At 64.5% G+C, this 20346-nt stretch overlaps 2 protein-coding genes across 3 annotated transcripts; both read right to left on the bottom strand.

Moving 5' to 3' along the window:
- Positions 1–254: 254 nt before the first annotated feature.
- On the bottom strand, positions 255–4386 carry GNL3L (G protein nucleolar 3 like). Of its 2 annotated transcripts, XM_037411514.1 has the most exons (16): positions 4159–4386; positions 4000–4037; positions 3762–3863; positions 3569–3685; positions 3411–3482; positions 3205–3340; positions 3011–3114; positions 2768–2912; positions 2611–2698; positions 2324–2501; positions 1988–2130; positions 1706–1836; positions 1507–1625; positions 1230–1401; positions 1069–1146; positions 255–621 (listed from the first exon to the last, which is right to left on the bottom strand). In XM_037411514.1, exons 1-15 carry the CDS (start codon positions 4169–4171, stop codon positions 1094–1096), a joined length of 1611 nt encoding a protein of 536 aa, XP_037267411.1. In that variant the 5' UTR covers positions 4172–4386; the 3' UTR covers positions 255–621; positions 1069–1093. The 2 variants fall into 2 exon arrangements, with proteins under 2 accessions (XP_037267411.1, XP_037267410.1); XM_037411513.1 differs by lacking the exon at positions 255–621 and having other exon boundaries at positions 1011–1146.
- A 788-nt stretch (positions 4387–5174) lies between these two features.
- Positions 5175–20226, bottom strand: LOC119158990 (E3 ubiquitin-protein ligase HUWE1-like). Its single transcript, XM_037411494.1, is given in 28 exon segments — positions 5175–5333; positions 6462–6652; positions 6768–6949; positions 7047–7164; positions 7488–7593; positions 8285–8572; positions 9200–9340; positions 9433–9550; positions 10177–10422; positions 10859–11008; positions 11274–11370; positions 12327–12409; positions 12502–12704; positions 12874–13006; positions 13259–13415; positions 13493–13602; positions 14209–14785; positions 15322–15883; positions 15980–16082; positions 16536–16824; positions 17189–17400; positions 17791–17924; positions 18144–18187; positions 18189–18361; positions 18520–18736; positions 19475–19523; positions 19659–19807; positions 20126–20226. Coding segments are annotated over 25 exon segments (4548 nt in total). The 5' UTR covers positions 18548–18736; positions 19475–19523; positions 19659–19807; positions 20126–20226; the 3' UTR covers positions 5175–5230.
- Positions 20227–20346: the final 120 nt, after the last annotated feature.

The raw sequence follows: 20346 nt of genomic DNA, 5'->3' as shown, positions 1-20346 counted from the left end.
CTCTCCTTCGCACCGCCATTGGCCGAGCGGCCGCCCTCGCTCCGCCCCCCAGCACGTGTGCAGCGCCCCCCACCCCCTCAGGTGGAGGGCAAAAAGGGCGGGAAAAGCCCCGCGCGCGACCTCTCCCCTCAGGGCCACAAAAGGGCGCCTGATCAGCGGCACCACCTCGGTTCTGCCGTTAAAAACGAGCTGAAAAAAAACCCCCAGACAACCCAAAATGGTCGATTTTACCCGCCCCCTCCCTCCCTGCCCCTCGTTATGCGCCTCGAAGGCCCTTCTCTCGGGTTGGGGGAGAGGCAACACAATGGCGGCTGAGGGGAGCTCGCTGCCTACGGATGCTCCCTGAAGCCTGGCTCTGGGCTATAGGGAGACCCCTGCACTCCAAAACTCCAGGGAGGCTTTCATCACCTGCCTGTGTGGCTGAGGACGCTGTGAGAGGTAAGGTAGGTGATTTGGGGGAGTCAAACAGCAGGTGACCCTGTTCTCTTTGCGAACATATGTACACAAGCTGTTTTAGGGAGCTGTGGGACATGAGAGTGTGGCAGTGGGGAGTCCAGGGTGGCTTTTGGGTTGATCTGGAGAGTTGTGGGGGGTTCAGTGTTGGTGAAGACACAGGCTGCCCTGTAGGGGATGGGAAAGGTTAGAAGATGGTAATGGTGTGCCCTCAATAATGGGGGTGCGCCACTTTCTACCCTCCCCCAACTGGGCCCCCCTTGATCCCAATTTTGGGGTTTACTGAGCCCCCCCGGGAGTTGAGCACTGCCTTTGCTGAGTCACCTGGAAAAATGGGGTACCCAAGTTAAGGGGGGGGGGTCTGCATACCCATTCTGCAGCCCCCCAGCTGGTAAGATGGGTGAGCTCCTCAAAACGTCTGTGGGGATTTGGGGGCCCCTCTCCTCCCCCCTGCCCCACAAGCCTCCACAATCCAACCTCCTGGTTGAGAGGCCCCCAGGACCACCCTCCCCCCCCCCCCCCCCCCCCCCCCCCCAAATCACATCTCTAGATGCATCCTTGTTCCACCCGTGCTTTTATTTCAAAAAAAGGTGTTTCTTTTAAACCATTTCTCACTTTGAAAACATAATAAACTTCATCGTCAGAACTGCATGGCTGCTTCCAGTGTCTCCGAAAGCTTCGTGGCGATTTTCTCTGCAGGGTAGGAGGGTAGTCGCAGTTTAGAGGGGTTCAGGAGGATTTTGGGGGGTTCAAGAAAAAGGAGCGGCTTTACTCACCTGCTCTTTTTTGCAGCTTTTTCCTTCGTTTGCTGGCAGCCTTTAGCCCTTGGCCCTGTAGCAGCGGGTCGAGGGTGGCCACCTCCTCCAAACGGGGGGCACGGGGCGCAGAACTCTCCTTGCTGCCTCTCGTCTTCACCCGGGGCTTCAGCTCCACCGTCACCGCACCGAGCTGGGGTTGGGGGGATCAAAAATAAACCTGTGATACTTCCCCTCCCCCCCCCCCCCCTAAAAAAAAGAACCTGTTCCTCAGCAAACCCTTTAATTTCTTCTGTACCTCCAGGTTGTCATTGTCATCCTCCATGGCGACTTCTTCCTCCCCGCTGTATTTCTCATCTGTCTCCGCATTGGGGATACATGGGGACAGCCCGATTCCTGTCACTGTCGCCGGTATAGCTGCGGGGGGTGGGGACAGGTAAGCTTTGGGACCGGGGGTCACCCCTATGTACAAAGAGGGGGAATCATCCACTTGTCACCTGCCAGCGCCTCGGCATCACCCCTCTCCAGGGCTTCCAGGTCAAGCGCTGGTCCTAGTGTAGTCACAATCTGGGCCTCCAGCTGCACCCCCTGAATTTTGGGGGGGTGGGTGTAGTAGGAGATCTTCCCGCTGTGCCGGAAAAGGGGGATCAGGGCATGGGGAGACCCCCGAAGCCACCCCAAAAGAGGGTCAGGGAGTGGGAACACACCCCCAAAAGGGTATCAGGGTGTGGGGAGACCTCTCTACCCCTGCAGAAAGCATACCCCCGCCACTCACCCACCTGGTCCAGTCACGCAGCAGGGCCACGGCGGCGGCGTGGGGATCCGGCAGCCCCCCAGGACGGAGCCGGCCCTGTCGTCGGGCCAGGTGGGATAGGAATTGCCGGGGGTCGGCACAGGGGGGGACCCCATAAAGCTCGCTTAGCTGTTGGGGGGAAGGAGCAACAAGGACACACACAGGGTTGGGGGGGTGTACGAGGTCCAGTCGCACCTTCCCAGATTGCTGTCACCCTGCAGCCACCACTCCTATGCCGTGGCCACAAGGGGACCCCCCCACCCCCACCCCGTTATACCCCTGATAGCCATAGCTATGGGGCTGAGCCCCACAGGGGTCCCACCTGTTCCGGGGGGCAGCGGCGCAGGATGGCGGCAGCGGGGCTCAGGGGGTCCCGCAGGCGCTGGGGGGCTAGGGCTCCTCTCAGGGGTGCCACGGTGGGGGATGTCCCCGTCTCCATGACGACGCCAGGACAGTCCAACAGCTGGATGTGGCGGTCCAGCTGCACAGCCTGCAGGCACCTAAAGGGGTGGGGTCAAGGGGTGGGGCTTCACCAGCCCCTCCCAAGGGGGTGGGGCAGTGCAGGCTCCTCCCCCCCCCCCCCCCCCCCCCCCCAAGTTCAGGGCTTACTTGGTGACACCTGGTGCTGCTCCCACCCCACAGGCCCGGCTCCTCTTCAGGCTGTTGATGAGGCTGCTCTTGCCCACGTTGGGGTACCCTGTGGGGGGGGTTGGGGTCAGTGGGGTGTCCCCAGACCTGCGCACCCCCCTTGCAGACCCCCACTCACCCACGACGCCCACGGTGATGGTTGTTTTCACCTCCCCGGAGCGGCTGTAGTTGGCTAAGACACGGAGTAAAGAGTCGGCGCCCACACACGCGCCTCCGGCCAGGACGTCCTCTGGGGCCGTCACTGCTGGCAGCCGGCTCTGCTTCTGCGGGGGAGTGCACAGCAGGGTGAGGGGTCTCCATGTCACCCCCACAGACCCTGTGACCCCCCAGATCACCCCTTTTTTCTCTCCAGGGACCCCACCAGGTTGCGGCTTTGCTGCTGGGTGCACGCCTTGAAGGCCACAGTGGGGAACTCAGCTCGCAGGTACTTCAGCCATGCCGCCACCACGTCCCGTGGCACCAGGTCTGGGGGGGGCCAAGAGACAAACAGAGTCGTCTCCCCATCAGCTGCAAGAAACAAGGACCCCCACATCCCCCCCCAAAAACCCACCGTACCGATCTTATTGAGGATGAGCACCAGGCGCTGGCGGTGCCCGGCACGACGGACGGCAGCCTCCAGCTGGGGGCTGCGGCAGCCCTGGGGGTCGCGGGCATCCAGCACCTCCAGAACCACATCAGAAGCCGCCAACACCTGCCAAAATCGGGGGTTCAGGGCGGGGGGAGACCCCCAGAAGCCCCCCAACTATCCACCAAGCGCTCACCTTGCGCAGCTCCCGCCCATACTGCCGCAGCGAGGCCTCTTCTTGTGCATCGGCCTGTGTCACCACCACCTCCTATACAACGTCCAGTGTTAAGGGGGGCACCCCATTACCCGGGGAGCCCCCCCCCCCCCAAGAACAGGGGTACCCCAACACTCCACCTTGTGCTCAAACTCCTGTTGCCGCCGCAGAGCGTCGTGCTGGAGCCCGGCCAGGCTCCGTCGCTGTCCCACCTCTGTCTCCCGGGCCTCCTCCCGCCGCTGCCGTGCCTCTGCCGCCTGCAGAGACGCAGTGGGGGGATTAAAAACCTGGGTGGGGGCACCCCAACCCCCCTCCCCTGGATTTTATTTTTACCCTTTTCTGCCTGTTTTCATTCTGCTGCTGGAGGCGGGCAGCAAAGCGGCCCAGCTGCGGCACCCCCAGCTCCTTCTTCCCTGCCGCCTTCTCGCGTTTTGCCTGCGGCGGGGAGGGGGGCAGGGAGGGCACACGTTACATGGGGGGGGGGCTGGGAATCCCCCAAACGGGGCCCGTCCCCTCCTTCCTTGGGGCTTTGGGGGTGGGGGCTGGGAACCCGCCCCGGGCTGGGCCTCACCTGGACCCGCTTCCTCCGCGCGGCCTCCACTTGTCGCCCTGCGGGGAAGGGCAGAGCGATGGGGAGAAGCTTCCCGAAACTCACTCCGGGACCCCAGACCCCCACCTCAGCCCCTCGACACACACACACACACACACACACACCCCCCCCCGAACTCACGGGAGCGGGTCATGCCTCCGGCCCCAGCGCACTGCTGACGGCGCTTCTCTGCGACGTCACATCCGGCGCGACGACAAATACCCCGCCCCCTCCTTGCCCGGCCGCCTCGTGCCACACAAAAGATGGCCGCCGAGCCACATCGCTGTCGCTTTGAGTATAGCGGTCACGGCCGCCCGCTCTCAGTGAGGCTGCCGCAAGGGCGTCACCGCCGCACGCAAGATGGCGGGGAAAGGAAATGACGTCAATGCGTTTCCGGCCGCACTCAATATGACAGCCATGGGGGGAGGGGTAACAGCCACATTCAAGATGGCAACAACCGGAAGCTGTGCCTAGCATTTCCGCTCACACTCAAGATGGCTGCCGGAAACACGTCTGTGCCACACCCAATATGGCGGAGACAGGAAGCGCTGCACGGACGTTTCCGGCCACACTCAACATGGCGGAGAGCGGAAGTGAGATCACAACTTCCGGCCGCCGAGCAGCTTTTTCCCGCCACACCAGCCCCTACTCAGGGTGTCACCGCCCAAGATGGCGGCGACACCCCCCTCCCCCCCCGCCCCCCCCCCGTACAAACGACCTGGACTGCCCTTACCAAGAGTGCACTTTTTTATTCCTTTTTTTTTTTTTTTTTTTTTTTTTTAACTTTTTCTTTCAATTTTGGGGTGGGGGCCGAACCTCTTATATATAATTTAAGGGGGGGTGGGGTGGGGTTATGTCCCCCCCCCCCTTCAGCATCCCTGTGCCCCCCAAGACCCCACCATTCCCGTGGGTGTGTGTGTGGGGGAGGGGTGGGGTTGTGTCTCCCCCCACCCTCCAACAGAGGGAAAAAAAACCCCAAAAACAAACCAAAAAAACAACAAAACCCAAACCAAACCAGCCCCAAACCGGGACCAAAAAAAAAAAAAAAAAAAAAAAAAAAAAAAAAAGAAAAAAAAAAAAAGAAAAAACAAATATCGAAAACCAAAACAACCCCAAAAAAGCAGGAGGAGAAAAAAAAAAAAAAAAAAAGCCAACGAAACCGAAAAATATATATATATATTTATAGAGACCCTGCGGCGGGGGCAGGGCGCCCCTAGGCCAGCCCGAAGCCCTCCGAGCACTCCTGGATGGCCAGCAGCAGCATGTGCCGCAGCTTCTCGTAGCTCTCGTACGCCGGCAGGTCCAGCTGGTTGAAGCTGGGAGGGGACAGAGGGGACACAAGTGTCACACACGGGGGGCCCCATGTTCCCCATCCCCACCTCCACGGTGTCACCCCAGTGTTGCCTCACCTGCCTGTCCCCATGGCCCTGTCTGCCCAGTGACGCCTCACCTGCGTGTCCTCGTGTCCCTGTGTCCCCGTGTCACCTCACCTGCCTGTCCCCCTGTCCCTGGGCCACCTCACCTGCCTGTCCCCATAGCCCTGTGTCCCCAGCGTCACCTCACCTGCCTGTCCCCATGGCCCTGGGCCACCTTGTCCCCATGGCCCTGTATCCCCAGCGTCACCTCACCTGCCTGTCCCCATGGCCCTGTGCCACCTCACCCACGTGTCCCCAGCGTCACCTCACCTGCCTGTCCCCATGTCCCTGGGCCACCTTGTCCCCATGGCCCTGTATCCCCAGCGTCACCTCACCTGCCTGTCCCCATGGCCCTGTGCCACCTCACCCACGTGTCCCCAGTGTCACCTCACCTGCCTGTCCCCATGGCCCTGTATTCCCTGTCTCCCCCCTGTGACACCTCAGCTGTGGCCCCATGTCACTCCCCTGTGTCCCTCCTGATGCCACCTCAGCTGTGGCCCCATGTCACTCCCCTGTGTCCCTCCTGATGCCACCTCACCTGCGTGTGTCCCTCCGTCCCCCTCCCACTTGTGACCGCCCTTGTGTCCTGTCCTCATCCCGTGTCCCCGGGAGTTTCTCCTCTTGGGTCCCTGTCCCCCTGTCCCGCACCCGTGAATCAGTGTCCCCCCAGTGCCATCTCAGCCGTGTCCCCTGTCCCCATGTCACTCCCCTGTGTCCCTTGTCCCCACATCTCCCTGCGTGTCCCCATCCCACCTGAGAGTTCGCCTCTTGGGTCCCTGTCCCCATGTCTCCCACCCGTGTCTCAGCATCCCCACGTCCCCCCAGCGCCACCTCACCTGTCCCCCTGTCCCCATGTCCCACACCCTCATGACCTTGTCACCGCGTCCCTCCTGGTGCCACCTCACCTGTGTCCCCACGTCCCTGTGTCCCACGCCCAGCGCCACCTCAGCTCTGAACCCACGTCCCCACGGCCGTGCTCCCCCACCCCAGTGCCCCCGTGTCCCACTCCGCGTCCCCGCGTCCCCGTACCAGGTGTGGGCGGAGGGCAGGCGGTCGGTGGAGCGGTCGTCCCGGTGGATCTGGAATTTCTGGATGCCGTTCATCCCCTCCAGAGCGGCGAAGCCCTGCAGCGGCACCTTGGACGTCCCTGTCACGAACTGCAGGAACTTGGCCCGATCCGCTTGGTCGAAGGACCTCAGCGCTCGCCAGAACCACTGGATCTAGGACAGGACACAACGCTCAGTCCCTCAAAAAAAAATAAAAACACCCCCCCCACCACCCCAAAATGAAGGGTTTGGGGTTTTTTTTTGGGGGGTGGGGGGTGTAGAACCCCACCTGGATGGAGTTGCCCTGGTACTTGTGGTACTCCGTGTTGGCCTTGAGGTCGTCGATGTCGATGGTGGGCAGCCCCGAGATGAGGAGCTCCAGCTCTTGCTCCGTGAAGATGGAGATGAGGCGTTTGGGGATAATCTCATAGAAACCCTCCAGAAAGGCGGCCAGCTGCTTCCGGATGGCGCCTGCGGGATTTGGGGAGGGGGGTTACAGGGTCGGGGGGGGGGGAGGGCGGTGCTGGCCGCCCACCCTCGGCACCCCCAAACCCTGCCGGCCGCTCACCGGTCATGCGCATCTGGCAGACGAGGTGCACGTACTCCTTCTTGTTCTCCTCCGTCACCAGCACGTTGGCCCCGTTGGGCTTCAGGTCCCGCACCTCGCACACCCCAAATTCCTGCACCTGGGGGCGGGGGAGGGTGTCAGCAGCGGGGGGGAGGGGAGGGCACGGACACCCCACCCCCCCCGGGGAGCATCCCTGGGGTTGGGGGGACACCCCGGGAAGAGAGCGGGGGGCCAGCTGAGGGGGGCTGGGTGAGGGAACAACGCTGGGGATGGAGGGGACGTCCACGGACGAGGACGCCCTGGGTCTTAGGACACCCCAAGAACTTGGAGACCCGCCCCCCCCCCCCCCAAAGAGGGGGGGACCCTTCCCCAGGTGCAGCCCTGGGGGAGATGTGGGGTGCTGTGGGGTGCCCACGCCTTGTTCTTGGGGGTGACACACACCTCAGTGCTGAAGGTGAGGTCGTAGCCCAGGGTGGAGACGTCGTTCTCCAGCAGGTACACCAGGCCCTGGTAGAAGTGGTAGTCCTCGCTCTCCATGTCCGTGTACCTGCGCCGGGGATCCAGGGGGGTCCGTCAGCCCGGGAAGCGGGTCTGGCGCCCCGTGGAGGGCTCCAACACCCCACAAAGTGGTTCAACAACCCAGGAGGGGGGTTCTACACCCCAAAAGGAGGGTTCTACACCCTGACAGGGGGTTCTACCATCCCCCCAGGAGGCTCAACACCCCACGAGGGGGTTCCTACACCCTACAAGGGTGGTCTATAGACACCCCACGAAGGTGTTCTACATCCCATGAAGATGTTCCAACGCTCAAAGAAGGGTGTTCACCACCCCACAACCGTGTTCTTCACCCCAAAACGGGCGTTCACCACACCATGAGCGTGTTCTACGCCCCAAGAAGGGTGTTCACCACCCCATGAGCGTGTTCTACACCCCAAGAAGGGTATTCACCACCCCATGAGCATGTTCTTCACCCCAAAAGGGGTGTTCACAGCCCCATGAGCGTGTTCTTCACCCCAAGAAGGGTGTTCACCACCCCATGAGCGTGTTCTTCACCCCAAGAAGGGTATTCACCACCCCATGAGCGTGTTCTTCACCCCAAAAGGGGTGTTCACAGCCCCATGAGCGTGTTCTGCACCCCAAGAAGGGTGCTCACCACCCCGCCAGGAGACTCAACACCCTGTGAAGGTGTCTGACTCCCCAAGAGGGGTGTTCACCATCCCCGTACCCCCTCCTCTTACCGGACAGACTTGCCCAGGATGTGCTTGTAGAAGGAACGGGTGAAATAACACTCGAGGAGACGGTTGTCGTAGACGGCCTTGGCCACGATGCGCCCCACAAACTTGAAGTAGCTGAGGTGGTTGGGGTTGCAGTGGGAGGAGGGGTTGATGGTGTAGGTGACCCTGTCACCCGGCGAGGTGCGGAACAGCGCGTACATGGGGTTGAACATCTCCCGCGAGATGATCATGTACCACTCCCGCAGGAGACCCCCCGCATCCTGGCCCTCCTCGCCCTCAAACACGATGTACCTGGGCGGGGGGTGGGGGGGAGAAACAGAGAGAGCGGATTTTGGGGGGAGTTTCGGGGTTTTGGGGGGCGGTGGGAGGTATCTGAGAGGGGTTTCAGGAGCCCTGGGGGGGAGTTTGGGTGCCTGGAGTGTTCTGGGGGGGCTGAGGGGCGCTTTGAGTGGTCTGGGGAACATTTTAGATGGCCTGGGCATGTCTTGGGGGGGCTGCAGAGTGTTTTTATGGGTCTGGGGGACCCCAGGACCTCATGTAACCCTCTAGACTAGTCCTGGGGGACCCCTCATGGACCCCCAAAACCCAACCTCAGTCCCTTCCCTGCATCTCTGACCCGGGGTGGGGGGGGGTGGGGTAGGCACATCAGTGTCAGGGTTGGGTCTTGGGGGATTTGGCGGGGTCTCAGGGGACATGGGGGGCTCTGGGGGATTTGGCAGGGTCTCAGGGGACGTGGGGGGCTCTGGGGGGATTTGGCGGGGTCTCAGGGGACGTGGGGGGCTCTGGGGAGACTGGGGAGGGTCTCAGGGGACGTGGGGGGCTCTGGGGAGACTGGGGAGGGTCTCAGGGGATGTGGGGGGCTCTGGGGAGACTGGGGAGGGTCTCAGGGGATGTGGGGGCTCTGGGGGGGGGTCTCACAGGCGGTTCTTCATCTCCTCCGGGGATTTGCGGTGCAGCTCGCGGTAGGAGTCCTCAAAAACGTGGTCACGGCGGACGTGGACGGCCATGTCCTCCTTCCGCAGCCCCTCGTCCAGCCGCTCCAGCTCCTGTCGGAAATACCTGGGCGGGGGAGGAAAAATAAAAATAAAAATGGGGGTGTCAAGGATTGAGGGACCCCGAAAGCGAGGCCGCGCAGCTGCTGAAGGACACACTTGCGCTTGACGTCGAAGTCGAGGACGCGGATGTAGTCCACCAGGACGGCGAAGGGCCCATCCGCCAGGTGCGTGGTGGACTGGCGCAGGATCTGGTTCAGCACCGTCCGGTGGGTCTCTGGGGGCGTGTTGGGAAGGGGTGGGTTGTTTTTTTTTTGGGGGGGTGGGTGGGGAGGGGCATGGAATGTGGGGACACCCCCCCCACCCCCCCTTTTAGATCGAGAGCTGCTGGGGAGGTGGGATTCAGCCCCTTCGGCGAGGCCCGAGCACCCCAAACCTGAACCCGCGGCCCCCGTGGGCACAGGGGGAAGAAACGCCCCCCCCCCGGGGAGGGGGTAAAGCCCCCCGGGACCCCCAAAGCCCCCAGACCCCAAAGCCCCCCGGGACCCCCTCCCCAAAGCCCCCCCAGACCCCCTCCCAGTGCCCCAGACTCCCTGCGGAGCCCCCAAAGCCCCCCATAACCTCCAGGTCCCCGCAGACCCCCCTAAAACTCCTTCCCAAGCCCCCCAGGCTCCCCCCAAAGACCCACAAGACCCCCCCCCCCCAAACCCCTTGAAAAGACCACAGCCCTCGGAAGAGACCCCAGACCCCTCCCCAGAGCCCAGAGCCCCCTGCAGAGCCCCCGGACCCCTCCCCAGAGCCCCCCGCAGAGCCCCCAGACCCCCTCCCCCGAGCCCCAAATCCCCCCCCAGCACCTCCCCGACCCCCCAGGCTCCCCACAACCCCCCTTCCAGCTCCCCTCACCAGCGAAGCGCAGGAATTTCTGGGTGTCGGGGGGCAGGCTGGCCGAGATGTGCATGGAAGAAGGTTCTCGGGAGAAGAAGGGGTCGAGGGAGGAGGGGGTGGCGGGGGTCAGGGGAGCAGGTGACAAAGGTGGGGGCTCGTCCTTGATGTGGGCCAGCTGGCTCTCCCGCGTGTCCCGCACCGGCGGCTTGCTCTCCCGCTCCGTGGCGTGCACCAGGAAGAACGCCTCCACCGCTGGCTGTAGCACTGTGGGGGGCGGGGGGGGGTGGTGACACACACACAGACCACACACGGGGTGTTGGGGGGCACCCCAAAACTGTGGGGGGCACCACGAGGTGGCGGGGAGGTCGCCCTGCTTGGGATGCTGGATGGGGCTGAGCTGCTCTTCTGGGTGTGGCGGACATCCCTGGGCATCCTGGGGACACTTTGGGGGTTTTGGGGGGTCCTGGGGACTCCCTAAAATACGGGGGGGGTGGGGGGTGGCATGTAGCTCTAAGGGGGCCACCAAAAATATGGTGGGCACCTTGGGGTGGAAGGGGTGTCACCCCACATGGGATGGGATGCTGGGTGTGAGGGATGGCTTGGGGGTCTGGGGGACACCCTGGGGGTCTTGGGGCCATCTGGGGGTCTTGGGGACCCCCTAAAATGAGGGGAAGGACCCCGCAATCCCTGGGGTACCCACCGAGGACAGCGTGCTGGTCGTGGGATTCCTCCAGCTCCTTCAGGCACTCTCCCAGCATGTCCCAGAGCTCGTCCAGGCAGAGCTGCTCACTCAGCAGGGGCAGCTCGGGGGGGCGTTCGTCCCGCTCCCCGCCCTGCGAACCCTCCGAGCCTGCGGCAGGGACACAGTCAGGACCACCACCCCCCCCCCCCCCAAGGTCCCAGTTACCCCCACCAGTATAAACTGGGAGAACCACCCAGCTTGAGTGATACCGGCACGGCCCCGTGCCAGTACAAGCCCAGGATGGAGCAGGGTCAACCCCCCTGTGAACCAGGAGGGAGCCCAGTATCCTTACTGGGATAAACTGGTGGGTGTAACTGGGATGGCGGCAGGTTGGGGGGGTTGAACTGGGTTGAACTGGGAGGTGTTTTCTCACCCACGGAAGGGGCATCCTGTGGGGCAGGCGAGGGCTGGTCCACATCCATGGGCGACTCATCGCGACGGGGAGCGCTGTCCGCCTGCCCGGCCTCCGACTGAGAGGGGGGGGACAGGTTTAGGGGGCCGAGACCCCCCCACGAAGGACCCCACATCCCTTCCCCCCCCCCAGCACCCCCTTTCCCCCTGCCCCGCATCCCTCTTCCCCACTCCCAGGGCTGGGGAGCTGTGGGGGGCACCCCAGTACTCCGGCAGCTTTTGGGGAGGGGGGGGATGACTGGGAGCTGCGGGGGGAGGAGGAAGAGGAAGAGAAGCAGCAGGACAGGGGAGGAAGAAGAGGGGGAGGAAGGAGGAGGGGAAGGCAGCGAGGACGAGGAGGGAGGAAGGAAGAGGGGAAGGCAGCGAGGACGAGGAGGGAGGAAGGCTGTGGGGGGAGGATGAGGAAGGGGAAGAAGAGAGGAGGTAGTGCAGGCAGGGAGTGGAGGAGGATGAGGATGGAGGAAGGGGGTAGGGGGAAATGGGAGGAAGGGTGGGGGAAGAACAGGAGGATGAGTTAGAGGAAGGGAACAAGGATGAAGATGAAGGAGGAGGAGCGGCGGATGGCGGATGGAGGGAAGGCCATGGGGAGTGGGATGTAGGAAGAGGGGGCAGTGCAGGAGGAACAGAGTGAACACAAGGAGGAAGCAGAGGAGGAGGAAGAGGATGAAGGCGGGTAAGCAATGAAGCGGGGAGCAAGGAGCGGGAGCAAGGTAAGCGGGGGAGCAAGGAAGCGGGGAGCAAGGAAGCGGGGAGCGAAGGAAGGCGGGGAGCAAGGAAGCGGGGATCAGGAAGCGGTGAGCAAGGAAGCGTGGAGCAAGGAAGCGGGGAGCAAGGAAGCTGGGAAGCAAGGAAGCGTGGAGCAAGGAAGCGGGAGCAAGGAATACTGGGAGGCAAGGAAGCGGGGGACAAGGAAGCGGGGAGCAAGGAAGCGGGAGCAAGGAGAGCGGGAGTAAGGGCGGCCGGGCTAACCGTGTCTGCCTGCTGCAGCCTCCGGGCCCTCTGGCGCATCACGTACCATTTGTATGATGGCGTCGGCCTCGGCCTCCAGCTGCCGGACGGCTGCCTGGATGCTGCCAGCCGCCCCGAGGCCCCCGGCGCCTGCTGGGGGGGGCACGGCGTCAGGGGTGGGGGGGGCCCACGATTCGGGGAGGGGGGGGGGGGCGTTTGGCGGGGGGAGGCCCCCCCCTTACCCAGGCGGCCGGCCTGCTTGGCTTTCTTGTGCGCCCGGCGGGTGTCGTCGCGGAGCTGGATGATGACCTGCAGGACGCGCAGGAAGAAGCGCTGCGTGGAGGTCTTGGAGGTGAGGACCGACATGGAGGGCAGCTGCAGCTCCCGCCCGCCCAGCGCCCGCTTCTGTGACGCCACGATCACCACGCTCTCTGCCGTGTCGAACCTGCCGGGGGGGCGGGGGAGGGGGAGCAGCGGGGACAAGCGTTATCACCGGTAATGGCAGGGCAGGGAGTCGTCAGTAGGGACCAGAGTTAACGCGGGGCGGGGAGTAGGGGGAGGGGGGGGGCGGGCCCCTGGGGGGGGGCCGCAGCGGAGGTGGGGGAGGGGCTCACCGGCTCTGCATCTTGCCCTTGAGCTTAGCGCTGGGGGGCTGCTCCTCGGGGAGCCCCTCGGGGGACGGAGCCTCGCTCTGCGCTCGCCGCTGCTGCTCCAGGTTATACTCCCGCAGTTCTGCCAACAACGTACCTGCCCGGGCCGACGGGGAGTACGGCATCAGCGGGGACCCCCAGAGCCCCCCGGGAAACCCAAAGACCCCCGGGACCCCCAAAGACCCCCGGGAAGCCCAAAGACCCCCGGGATCCCCAAAGACCCCCGGGAAACCCAAAGCCCCCCGGGAAACCCAAAGCCCCCCGGGACCCCCAAAGACCCCCTGCAACCCCCCAAAGCCCCCAGACCCCCAAACCCCCCGGTGCCATGCTGCGCCCCCCCGGCCCTCACCGATCTGGCGGCAGAGGGTGGCCCCCAGCTGCCGGGCCCCGCTCAGCAGCAGCCGCAGGACGGTGTCCCGAGTGCCCGCGTCGCCCCGCGACAGCTGGAGGAGAACATTGGCCGCGTCCTCCAGGCCTTCCTCCGAGCACGAGTGGGACGTCAGCACCTAGGGGACAGGGTGGGAAAGGTTAGGGACGTTTGGGGACATCAAAGCCACCCCCCTGCCCCCGTTAGATGCGGTACCTCCACGGAGAGCTGGAGCTGGCTCTCGGTCAGCCCCGTGGCTGCCATCCGGGGGTCGGGGCTGCCCCCCTCCGAGCCTTTGGCCGGGGACTTGGCGCTCTTGGCGGGGGCTTGGGGACAACGGGGGGACATGTGGGGACGGTGGCAGCGGAGGGGGGATTTGCCACCGCTGCCACCATCGTCCCCCGCCCCCAGTGTGGTCCTGGATCCTGGCCTGGTGCCGCACTTCTGGCCCTGGCCCTTGTCCCCTCCCCTGTGTCCCTGCATCCCTGCCCGCATCCATGTCCCCGCATCCATGTCTCCATCCCTGCATCCCTGTCCCCATCCCTGTATCCCTGCCTGCATCCATGTCCCCATCCCCATCCCCGCATCCCTGTCCCCATCCCTGTATCCCTGCCCGCATCCATGTCCCCATCCCCATCCCTGTATCCCTGTCCCCATCCCTGCATCCCTGCCTGCATCCATGTCCCCGCATCCCTGCCCCCATGTCCCCACCCCTGTATCCCTGCCCACATCCATGTCCCCATCCCCACCCCTGTCCCTGTGTCCCATCCCTGTATCCCTGTCCCCATCCCTGTATCCCTGCCCGCATCCATGTCCCCATCCCCACATCCCCACACCCCTCCATGTCCCTGTCCCCACGTCTCCGCCCCCATTCCCAATGTCCCTACGTCCCCACCCCCGTCCTGGACCCCCCGCCACGCCCAAGCACTCACCCCCAGCTGCGCCACCGCCTCCCCCGGCGCCACCATTCCCGGTGTTGCCGCCCTGCGCCGGCGGACTCGAGGGAGCAGCACCGCCACCAGCCGCCACCGTGACGTTTTGGGGTGTCCCCCCTTCGCCTCCCTTCCCCCCTTCAGGAAGAGCGATGGAGATCAGGGAAAGGAGACGGAGCAGCTTTTCCGTCAGGAGCGCGCTCCGGCGGATAACGCCGTGGGACAACATATTCATCAGTTGACCCAAAGGTGACGCTTCTAAACCCAAACCCGCCGTCTCCGGCTCCGGCCCTCCGCCTCCTGCTCCCGTTTTTGCCGAACTTTTGCCTTTCCGACTGACGTTCATATTATCCAATTTCACTAAAAGGTCCCAAAAATCGGTCGAGAGGTTGCCGGAGGCAGGGGGAAGGGCTGGCGGGGGAGCGCCGGATGGTGGGGGCGGGGGTGGGGGGGCTGGGGGGGTTTGTGGAGGTAGGGGGGGGCAGGGGCTGCCCCCTGATTTTGGGGGGCCGCGGTCTCGCTCTGGTTCGTTCGTCGGGTCTCGACCTCGTTGTTGGGTGAAGTGGCTAGGGAAGACCTGGGATGGGGGGAAGAAAAAATTTAGGGGTGGGTGGGGGGGTGGAGAAGAGAAAATATAAGGTGGGGGTATTAATAACATGCTGGTCACGCCCCCCCCCCCCCCAAAAGCCCCAGAACTTGGGGGACCCCCCAATATCTCACCCCAACACCCTCTGGAGTCCCTCCCTGGGAGCTCTCAGCCACCCCCCAAAATCCAGGTGGGTTTTTGCTGCCCCGCCCCCCCCGGACCCCAAATTTGGGGAGTCGTGCCCCCTGCTCCAAACAATGGTTTGGGGTCCCCCAGGGGTGTCCCCAGCTCTGCAGGGGACCCAAGTCACCCCAGGAGGCGTGCTGGTGTACCCCAGAACGTCCCCACACCCCCGCCAAACGCACCCTTGGATACGGGGAACCCCCAAATACCCCACAACGTGCCCCAGTACCCCCCAAATCACCCCCCAGCTCTGCTGAGGAGCCTCCAGTCACCCCAAAATACCCCGGGGTGCCCCCCAAGAAACGCCCGAGGAACACCAGGCACCCCCAGAACGGGCTGCATACCTTGGCCAGCTGGATGAGGGTATCGAGGACGTGCCGGCAGACAACAGGGGCTGCCTGGGGATGGATGTGAACAGCGGAACCGGCGGCGGCCGCGTGTTTTTCCGTATGTTTCCGTCCGGGAACTCGTTGGATCTGGAAGATGTTGGTACGACAACCCAAAGCCGCATCCATAGAAACGGAAAGCCAGGAAAGTTGTCCCGAACTTCGAGCTTCTACGCGATGTAATAAATCTAAACCACGAGGTTCAACAGTTGCGCCGGCCGCGCTACCGGCTCGTCCGCTTGCTCGTCGCGGTCTTTCTTCGGCTATGGGGGGGCCGCGAGGGGCTTCGAGGCAAAGCTCGCTCTCGCTGCTGCGCTGCAGTATGGAGAGGAGGCTGCGGACCACCCAGCCGCGGGTGGGAGCGTGGTAGCAGAGGTTCCGCAGGACGCGGTGGAGGCGGCTGGTGTTGAGTTTGGGTTCATCGACGAAAAGCAGCACCAAGAGGCAGGAAAGAGCTTCGTGATCCAACAATAAACGACCCCGGAGACGTAAGAGGCTGTCCACGCTGCTCCCCGACGGCCTGCGGGGAGGGATACAGCAGGTTACGCACACCCAAGAGAAAAAAAAAAACCCAAAAAAAAGGGGGGTGATCCCCCTCGTTGAGCCCCGAACGTACCTGCTGTGGCTGCTGCTGCCCCCCATGTGGAAGGTGCCGCCACGCTGGACAGCCAGGCGGGTGTACTGCACCCCCCGGTTCCCGCTCAGCCGGCTGGTGAAGGCTGCGGAGACACTGGCGTCAGGGGTCTGGGGGGGCTACCGTGGGCTTGGGGGGGCTAAGGTGGGCTTGGGGGGGGCTAAGGTGGGCTTTGGAAACACCAGAAGGGGGGAGGACATTCCAGAAGGGAGGAGGGGGACACACACGCGCATGCCAGAAGGGGACACGCGGACGACATGTGACACACGCGCATGCCAGAAGGGGACACGCGGACGACACACGACACACACGCGCCAGAAGGGGACACGCGGACACGGACACACATGCCAGAAGGGACACACGGACACAGACACACACACACACATGCCAGAAGAGAGACACACACACACACACGCCAGAAGGGACACACACACACACACGGACACACACACACACGCCAGAAGGGACACACACACACACATGCCAGAAGCGGGGGGGACGACACACACGCCAGAAGCAGGGGGGGATGCTGCCTCACCGGGGCTGCGGAGGATGGCCGAGAGCGCGGAGGTGCTGGAGTGGCCGAAGAGCCTCTCGTGCATGAGCTGCCGTTGCCGCGCCTCCTGCTCGCGCCGCAGTGCCTGCGCCTCGGCGGCGATGTCGGGCGGCATGACGGCCAGCACGCTGTCCTCCATGTCCTCCAGCACCGAGCGCCGCAGCTCCGAGGGCAGCGTCTGGATGAAGGTCACCGGGTCCATGGGGGCGTCCGAGCTCGTTGCCTGCGCCAGCTCCCGCCGCTGCTGCTCCGCGCGCTGCTGCGCCAGCACCTGCCACACCCCGCCGTCAGACACGCCCCCTGGAGAAGACCACGCCCCTTCCAAGACCAAATATTCTAAACACCCCCCCCCCAAAGTCTACCACTCCACCTGACGACCACGCCCCCACAAGCACACCCACCACATACGGCACTGCCCCACCGGGGCCACGCCCCTACAAGCCCCACCCCAATAGATCCCACCCACACAAGCTCCACCCCTCCACAGCCTTGCCCCCGCAGCACCCCCACCCCCCCACCAGCCCTGCCCCCCCCACACCTGCCCTGCCCCCCCCAGCCACCCCCACCCACCCCCCAGCCCCGCCCCCACACACCCCAGCCCCGCCCAGCCCCGCCCCCGCCCCAGCCCCACCCACCTCCTCCTGGATGGCCGGGGGCAGGGCGGCCAGGAACTCGGGGCTGACCTCGGTCAGGCCGGGATTGGCCACCACGGGGGGGGCGGGGCTGGGGGTGGGCGGGGCGCGGGCCGGGGGGCGGATCCCCAGCTGGTTCTGCAGCACCTCCCGGCGGATGTCATCTGGCAGGGCCGCCAGGAACGAGGGGTCCACCCCTTCGGGCAGGCTGATCCCTGGGGGGGGACAGGACACACGTCAGGGGCAGTCCCAGACCTGGGCAGGAGGACACCCCCTAACCCCGCCCCGGGATGAGGGGACCCCCAGGGGAGCCAGGGACGCCCCCCAGGGGAGCCCGATCTCTCTGGGATGCGAGAGGTGACATGGGGACAAGCCTGGGCTGATCCCTGCAGTGGCAGGGACACACCCACACAGACACACCCACACAGACACAGACACCTCCAACCCCCCAGGTGACACAGGGACCCCCAAGGGGGGGGGTGCCTGACCCCACCCAGGATGCGAGAGGTGACACGAGGCCAGGGCTGCATCAGGATGGGGCAAGGGGGGCTGGGGGTGGTGGGGGTGACAAAGGTGACAAGTGGGGTGACACAGGTGACACTGACCGGCCAGAGGGTCCTCCTCCTCGCTGCTGGTGGAAGGCAGGGGCTCCTCCAAAATCCCCCGCGAGTCGGCTCCCGAGATGGCGACAGCTGAATCCCGGGTGGACGAACTCTCCGAGGATGAGGCAGGGGGGGAGCTTGGGGGGAGTGACATCAGAGAAGAGAGGTGTGACATCAACAGGGGGTGTGACATCAACAGGGGGTGTGACATCAACAGGGGGTGTGACATCAGCGGGAAGGGGGAGGGGGGGCACCCTCAAACCTGTCACCCTTTTTTTTTTTTTTTTTTCATACAAAAAGATGCAGGGGAGGAAAACGGGGGGGGGGGGACATTGAGGTAAGGGAAGGGCTCTTACCTATCGTCAGGGGGCTGAGCAGCATCGGAGGGGGCGGGGGGGGGTTCCCTGGGGTGTCCCGGGAGGATTTTGGGGGGCTGTTGGAGGTGGGGGGCCCCCCCCGGATTCTTCCAAGGTACAAGAAGCCAAACTCGAGGTGTCCATGGGGGATCCTTCCAGTTGGCTGCTCACCGCCGTCAACGCGTCCGAGTCCTCTGCTCGCTCTGGGGACAGTGATGCTGGAGGGGACACACACACACACACACACACATTAATAAGCCCCCCCCCCCGGTTTAGGAAGACACCCCTCAAATCACATACCGCCCCCCCCCAAATTGATAAGACCCCCCAAAATTAGAGTGATCTCCCACCTGCCCCCCCCAAAAAAAAGACTTACTGATGGTAGGAGCGGGTGACAGCTCCATTTGGGTGGCTTCGGCATCTTGGGGGGGTCGTCCGGGCCCCCCCTCTTCATGTTCGGGGGGTTGGGGGGGGACGAGTGGGAATTTGGGGGGCTCCTGGGGGGGTATCTGGGGGTGCTGGCGTCGGTTCCAACATCACCAAAGTCCGGTGGGGACCGGGAGGGGGGGTCTCTCCCGTCGTTTCGCTGTGTTCTGGGACGGGGGTGGGGAGGGGCAGGGTTCAATACTGGGGGGGGATGAAACCCAAGCACTGGGGAGCCGCCCCCACCCCCCCAAAAAAAAAACCCCAACCCCCAAACCAACCACCCCTCTCTCATTTTGGGGAATCTGGCTGCACCCCAAGCCAGCTGGGGGGGGTAAATCAGCAGCGTGGGGGCTCCCATCCCACCCTCCGACACCAAACAACTACCTCACCTCCCTAAGCCACACTGTAACCCCCCCAACAAACCCCCCCCCCCCAAAACCCCTCACCCCCGCCCCCCCCAACCCGCCCCCCGCCCCCCCCAATTTTTACCACCACCTAAATGACACGCAAGGGACACCCTACCCTAAACCCCCCCTTGGTTATCAACCCCGAAGTGGCCACCGGGTATGGGGAGGGGGTGATGCTACAGAGTCCCCCCTCGACCAGCCCCACCCCCCCCCCATGATTACACAGCCCCCCCCCCCCCCCTCCTTAGGGGACCCAGGCGTCTGGCGGCGGCCGCGCGCCCCGCGAGGAAGACAGTAGACTGTATAGTTATCTCCGAGACGGGGGTGTGACCCTCCAACTATACAATCTACTACCTCAACCCGCGGGGTGCCAGGTCAAGGGGAGGGGGATTTTAGGGGTGGGGGTGGGGGGTGGGGGGCTCATCCGGGGACGTCGGGGTGTGGCGGGGGAGGGGAGGGGGGGAAACCCCCAGATTAAGAGCTGTGGGGGGGGATTACCTGGGGAGGTGACATCAGTGGAGGCGGTGGCGGCCTTGGACGCCGCATCCTGCGGGAGAGGGGAAGGTGACTGAGGCCAGGGAGGCGTGGGGGGGAATGGGTGAAAAAGGGACAGCCCCCCCCCCCCCCCCCCCCCCCCCCCAAAAAAAATATTTAGCGGAGGGGTGTCTGGGGTGCCCCTCACCTGGGCATCAGGCCCATCTTTATCCTCAGGGCCCCGTTCGGTGCCTTTGGCTTCTTCCTCGGCCGCCTGCCGCCGGCGTTTCTCTCGCCGCTCATCCAGCTCCTCATCGCGCAGAGCTTCCAGCCGGGCCAGGATGGGCACCTTTACCACTGCAAGGCGGCGGGGGGGGGGACACACATGACAAGGGGGGGCATTTGGGGGTGCCGGGAGACCCCCAGGAGGATGTGGGGACACCGACGATGGCGCTGGAGGTGTCCCCGGGTGGGCAGAAGAAATACAGGAGGTAGCGGGGTGGCGCGAGGGATATCGGGGGACGGGGGGGATGCTGGGGTGGGTTTGGGGACACACGGGAGCGTGGGGACAGCCTAGGGGGGTTGAGAGCACGGGGTGTTGGTGCTGGAGGGGTCCCCAGCCGGGGGGCGGGGGTGGTGCTGGTCTGGGGGGGGCGTTGGGCCGCGGTGGCTCACCCGAGACGCAGTCGTGCATGCTCTCGGCATCCAGCACCTTGCACTCCTCCGTCCAGCGCGTCAGGGCGGTGGGGATGCTCGAGAGGGTCCCTGCGGGGGGAGGGGCGCAGGGTGAACCCGGCTGTCCGGGGAAGGGAGGGGGGCAGAAGCCCTTTGCCTCCTCTGCTGGCCCACCCCCCCTGGGCTAGCCCACCCCCCCAGTTCCTCCCCTCCATCCCCGA

This window comes from Falco rusticolus, chromosome 18 (genome assembly GCF_015220075.1).
Source record: "Falco rusticolus isolate bFalRus1 chromosome 18, bFalRus1.pri, whole genome shotgun sequence".
In the NCBI taxonomy this organism is placed as follows: Eukaryota; Metazoa; Chordata; class Aves; order Falconiformes; family Falconidae; genus Falco; species Falco rusticolus.
This window is presented reverse-complemented; position numbering and strand designations above follow the sequence as displayed.